General features: G+C 55.7%; 1 protein-coding gene across 1 annotated transcript; it reads left to right on the top strand.

Moving 5' to 3' along the window:
- The first annotated feature begins 234 nt into the window (after positions 1–234).
- LOC129334510 (uncharacterized) lies at positions 235–3212 on the top strand. Its single transcript, XM_054986662.1, has 6 exons — positions 235–574; positions 1704–1883; positions 2072–2212; positions 2401–2541; positions 2845–2994; positions 3073–3212. Exons 1-6 carry the CDS (start codon positions 235–237, stop codon positions 3210–3212), a joined length of 1092 nt encoding a protein of 363 aa, XP_054842637.1.
- The last annotated feature ends 3003 nt before the right edge of the window (positions 3213–6215 follow it).

Raw genomic sequence — 6215 nt, forward strand, 5'->3', positions numbered from 1 at the left:
CAAAAAGCAGTTTTGGGATAAAAGGATGTGGTCGAATTCTGCACGGTTGCCTGTGCTACTATATGTTCGCCGGTGCGAAAAGGTGCAAAATGAGAGCCAGTACTTCTGCAAAACCTAAAATGGCCGCTCTCGACTGTCCAATCGCAGGCCTCCTAGCAAAAACAAGTTTGAATTTCGGGCATGCTCAGTCGCGTTCCCGCGCATTTACGCAGCCCCGCAAAAGCCAAAGCAAAAATGGCGGCGATCAAGGGGCGCTTCTGGAAAGACCGGGAGGTTGAGGCGCTCCTTGACCTACTTCTGGAGAGTGGCAAGGCGGCTCGCATCATGTGCAGCAGCCACCTTCCCACAAAAAGCCTCTTCTCCAGGGTCGCCAGACAGCTTGGCGCGAGGGGTTACCCTCGATCCGCAGACCAGTGCCGCTCAAAATTCAAGCGGATCAAGGCGGACTTTTTCGGGGCCCTGGAACACTGGCAGGGGATCCCGCGGATGACTGCGCGGCCGCCCTACTTTGCGCAGATGCGGCGCCTTTGGGAGCAGGCAGGCCGGCCGAGTTGGGAGGACCGGAGACACGCCGGTAAGCAAGAAGTGGAGGCGTGCAAGGCCTGGGGAAAGGAGAGGCTTGTGTGGCTGTGCGTATCATCGCACTCGCGAGATATCACCAACCCCTCCCGACATCCACGAAGGCACGAGCCTATCTCACAACGGGTCTCCATAAGATGGTGCCACCACCCACCCCCTTTTGGCAGTGTTTCCCATGGGTGAAAACAGACAGGCTGGTGTGGCTGGGAGTGGCATGTTGGATGCACACTGCACCCAGACTTCAAGGTGTGTTGCTACACCTGTCATCCCACCCCACCCCTAGGCTGAAACTGGTCCCTGTTCGAGGGGCCATTTCATGGACTGCTGAACATGCTGGTTTCAGCCCACCATGTTACCACTGTTCCCAGGAAGTCACGCGAGACGGGGCTCTCTGGCCAGGGGTGGCATCTGGCAAGAGAACTGCCCCGACCATGGAAGCCACATCCCCATGAAAAGAATATTGGGTTGAATCCAGCCACTTCCAGCCCCCTTCCCTCAGTCTCACCCATTTCCCTTACATCCAACATTGGCCATGCCGCATGGCTGCAGAATCCCCTGGAAACCCATTTTTGCGTCCAAACATGACCCGGTCTCCCTTTTTCTGCAAGCAGAGAAGCTGCTTGAATCCACTCTATAACGTGGAAGAGCACTCCCATGCAACAAAAGATGTGGTCAGGAATGTATCACCGCATTTATATCTCACCGTGTCCACACCCCACTACTAGTCCGCCACGACAAGGACCAAAGTTTGTAAGGGTCCATTATAGGTCAGTGTGGCTTGAGATTGCTATTCTTGCATTGTCCATTCAGTGCATAGTGTGTGAATGTTGCACCAAAGCACTCATAAGTTACAGGCCCCAGAAGCCATCCATTAGCCTTACAAGGAAAAACATACACGCTGGCCTGCATAGGGTTGACAACTCCATCTCCAACCTGTGCCCCGACACTCCACCACAGCCAAAGCTGATCCCACCGTGTGAGACGTGATGGACCTCTCGTTCCGAGGGCAATTGTGCACAGTCTGTGGGCAATATATTGGTGGGCACACACGCACCCCTCTGATCTCCCACGCCCACAGAGATGGCTGCCAAGAGTAACCACCTCCCCGCCCATTGCACTTGCAGCAGTCCAGAGGGGGATAGAGCGCGCAAGGCCACAGGTGCGCGAGGAGGAGGAGGAGGAGGAGGTAGAGGAAGCGAGGCCTGCGCCAGAGGAACTTCCCCCACCTGCTGTCGAGGAGCAAGAGGAGGGTGTGCCCGAGGGATTGGAGGCACCACCAGAGCCACCGGCCGAGCAGCCCCAAGGTAGGTGCTGGCGTGGGCACAACAGCAGCCACCGGAGGCCGCTTCTGGAAACCCCCGGGGAGCGCAGGACACGCGCCACTCCATGCGATGGCATGAGTGGGCACACCTGCACAGCGAGCGGTGTCGGCTGGACTGCCAACATTGGAAAGATTAACTCCTGCGGTGTGTTGTGTCCTACTGTGTTGCAGATGCTGGGATGGGCAGAGACCTGGCCATTCGGGAGGCAGCTCTGGGGGAAGACCCTGGCGGCAGGCGTGGGCCACAACAGAGCCGGCTGCGCCGACCTGTGGTGGAGGCACCACCAGAGCCACCGGCCGAGCAGCCCCAAGGTAGGTGCTGGCGTGGGCACAACAGCAGCCACCGGAGGCCGCTTCTGGAAACCCCCGGGGAGCGCAGGACACGCGCCACTCCATGCGATGGCATGAGTGGGCACACCTGCACAGCGAGCGGTGTCGGCTGGACTGCCAACATTGGAAAGATTAACTCCTGCGGTGTGTTGTGTCCTACTGTGTTGCAGATGCTGGGATGGGCAGAGACCTGGCCATTCGGGAGGCAGCTCTGGGGGAAGACCCTGGCGGCAGGCGTGGGCCACAACAGAGCCGGCTGCGCCGACCTGTGGTGGAGGCACCACCAGAGCCACCGGCCGAGCAGCCCCAAGGTAGGTGCAGGCCTGACGTGCATCCGCCACTCAATGAACAGGCAGTATGTGTCTCACCGATCAATATAACTTTATTGTTTGAACACCCAACATTTGAAGGACAACTTCAAGAGTCACAGGCCACAGGCGTGGGCCACCCGGGCACCACCAACCCTCATAACTTGAACCGCATAACTGTTAACCAAACGTGACCTCAAACCAAACAGCATAACTCTAACCAGATCAAAATTGCATGAATTCTCAACCGACAGGTCATCCCATGCTTTGACTGCACACTTATGACCAGCCCCAATTTGTTCACAGTTTCTAGCGTTGGCGAGGCTCCACCAACAAGCGCGCCCCATGAAGGCCCCTCTACCAGCAGTATGTCAGGGCCACCAGCGAGCAACCCTCAGGGGACGGACAACGTCCTGAACGCCATTGAGGCACTGGAGGGCCGAATCATGAACACCCGTGAGTGAGTTGGGCTTCGGGTTCGGGCGGGAGTGTGGTGAGGCCGAGGTGTTCATCATGTGCTTGGTTTTTTTCCAGTGAACAATGTGCAGAGCAGACTTGACACCGTGGAGCGCCTGCTCCTCTACCAGGGAAGGAAGCACAGGGCGCTTGAGAGGCGTGTTCGGGCACTGGAGCAGCAGTTGTCCGCACAGCAGTCGACTGCAAGGGAGCAGTGAGATGACGGGGGGTGGGGGTGTTTCCATTCGATGCCTGTTGCAGCACTTATTTGTTGGAAAATAAAGTTTTTGGGTTTGTTGAACGCCTCGTTGTCCCTGTTTTGGTGCATTGGTGGGAGCCGGGAGTGGGAATTCATGCTTTTGAGAAGGGCGCCTACAAGGTGAGGCGATCCCTGGACCTGCCAACACAGGAGCGTCTTGGCACACCTTGCCTCGGCTGAGGAGGAGGGGCAGGAGGCTGGCTGATTGTTCCCTCGTCCAATTCTCCCTGAGCTGGCGTCGCAGGCTGGGTGTTGGTCACTACCGGTACAAGGGGTGGCCTTTCTGGAGCGGGCGCCACCGGTTCCTGTCGCCAGAGCATGGCCTCTCCAAGTGTTTGCAGCGTGCTGACGGCTGCACGCATCACTTCCAGGTTCTGGTTCCAAGCGCTCTGGAACATTGCCTGCTCCTGACGAGTGGCCTCCATGAACTCAGCCCGCCACATCTGAGCCTCGGACTGCTCCCTTCTCCGCTCGGCAATCTCCTCGCGGTGCAGATCGGCTGCCTGGCTCATCATTTTCTCGGCCACCTCGGTGCTTCCCTGGGTCCTCCGCTTACGGTGCCTGATTGCTGAAAGACGTGTGCCAGGAGACAGCTGGGCAGCGGCAGCGGGAAGGCCTCCTGAAGGGGAGAGAACAGCAGCAAGGTCAAGGCACCAATCAAGTCGAGGCCTCCCCATTTCCCAGTCTGGGGGGGGGGCACAGACCTTGGTCGGCCAGCCGTAGGGACTGATGCCTCCAAGGCCCGGCCTCACAATGGGGGTCAATGGGGTACCTGGTGAGCCGCTGCTCGGGGAGGGTGGGCTGTTCTCCTTTCCAGAAGTGTCCTCCGCACCGCTGGCAGTGCCCGCCTCAGTCTCATCTGCGCAGAAGGCAACATTATCAGCGGACTGGGGAAATACTACAATGGCTGCCCCACAGAGTGCCTATGTCCCTGAGCCCACACCACCCTCTGCCCAGGCCAGCCTGGGCAGCGCTTGCAGGGGATTCTCTCAGGGGCAGTGGGCCCGAGAATCACAGTTTGGCTGGGGGAGGGGGGCCTGGCCTGTGCCCAGGGCGGGGGGGGGGTTTCAGTCATGGCTGCCAGGAAGAGAGCCATGCAGCCCCAGAGAATCACGGCATGGCCTGGGGAGGGGAGAGTCTGGCCCGCCCCACAGAGTGCCTATGTCCCTGAGCCCACACCACCCTCTGCCCAGGCCAGCCTGGGCAGCGCTTGCAGGGGATTCTCTCAGGGGCAGTGGGCCCGAGAATCACAGTTTGGCTGGGGGAGGGGGGCCTGGCCTGTGCCCAGGGCGGGGGGGGGGGTTTCAGTCATGGCTGCCAGGAAGAGAGCCATGCAGCCCCAGAGAATCACGGCATGGCCTGGGGAGGGGAGAGTCTGGCCCGCCCCACAGAGTGCCTATGTCCCTGAGCCCACACCACCCTCTGCCCAGGCCAGTGTCTCTGTTTCTCCACTGCCTCTCCGGGCATCCTTTATCATCCCCAGGTATAAGGAGGTCATCTCTGCCACATCATTTCTGACCCACCATGTTTACTTCTGGCTGGCAGGTTGTGGGACTGATTTGCAGCTCCTGTAGGGCCACTACCTCACCCACAGAAAGATTAATAAGCCTATTTATGCTATGGAGCCAAGGCATCTTCAACAATGGAGATCTGATCTTGTCAAAGCAGTGGGAGCCTGCCCTTAGTCATCAGAGTGAGCATGCCAGTAATAAAAAAAATATGGGAAGACGCTCCCATCTCAATTGGCAGCCTCTCTGTTTCTGCATGCTGTAAGACCACTGCAATGCTCCTGGGGCCCAAAGGTTACTTTAAGAATTTTGTTCTGTAAACTTTCCAAATAAGCAGCATCACGAGGTTCCCTGTATGCTAGCTCCATATAACAACTAGGGAAAAGATTGGTCTTAATTAATGTGAGACGTGTTAGCTCCCATGGCTTCTTCAAAACTTCAGCTGCTCTATTATAGTTTGTTCTATCTTCCATCTAATAGGATGGATATGAGTGTTCCAACTATTCCTGTTAGCAGTCAGACCCTTCCCTTACCCTAAAAGGACAGATTATGGATATGAATTATCAACCCCTTGCCAGCAGTCCCAGACACTGCCTAGTAAGGCAGCACGGATGCCAGCCATCTTGGAGACTGGGAAGTTACCAAGACATGAGTCATAGGGAAAATGACTGACTGACGGCCCCCTTGCCCCGGAGAGCAACAGAGAAAACAAGGCTTCCTGAGAGACACCTCCCTGCCTAATCTCATCAACCCTTCCTCCACCTTGAGAGGGGCTGCAGAAAGCGAGACAAACTACACCACCACCCTTTTACCCCTGTGCAAGTGGAGCAAGATCTCTAAAGGGAGCAGAAGCTTATGCAAGAGAGTGTGTCTAGAGGTGGAATTCAAATCCCTGTTCTTGCTATAGATCCCCATAATGCAGACGTCTTTACAGATTATACAATGTTACCCAAAATGTGAACAAACATAAGTTTGATTGGGGAATCCCAATTTCGTGGCGAGAGATTTCTTTTACGGGATGGCTTGTCATCCCTGCTTGTGCGCGTGTTTGTATGGCGGTTTTCCAAACTTACAGCACCAACTTTTGCATGCTTTGAAAGATTCAATAGCAATTCTCATGAGTTATGTTTAAATTTTTAATTTACATATTGGAGCTTTTGGAGGAGAGTGGGGTTCTTTACCAGGCTACTGTACCTTGATGTGTTGATGACAGGTTGATATGTGTGATGAGCTGGTTAGGGTGTTTGTACGTATGCTTAAGTTTGATTTTAATATGTAAAATTAATATTTGGGAAGAATCCTCATTTTTTTTCCATTTTGTAGAGGTGTGGGAAATTGCCCTTGCTTCAGGAAATGCTCATTTGGGTAACTTTGGCCAAGACAGAGGTTCAAGTGTCTAGGTAGCAAAAAAGAAACAGACATATCTAGTGTTTCAAGAGGGGGACGGAAATCCA

Source organism: Eublepharis macularius, chromosome 8, assembly GCF_028583425.1.
Source record: "Eublepharis macularius isolate TG4126 chromosome 8, MPM_Emac_v1.0, whole genome shotgun sequence".
Lineage (NCBI taxonomy): Eukaryota > Metazoa > Chordata > Lepidosauria > Squamata > Eublepharidae > Eublepharis > Eublepharis macularius.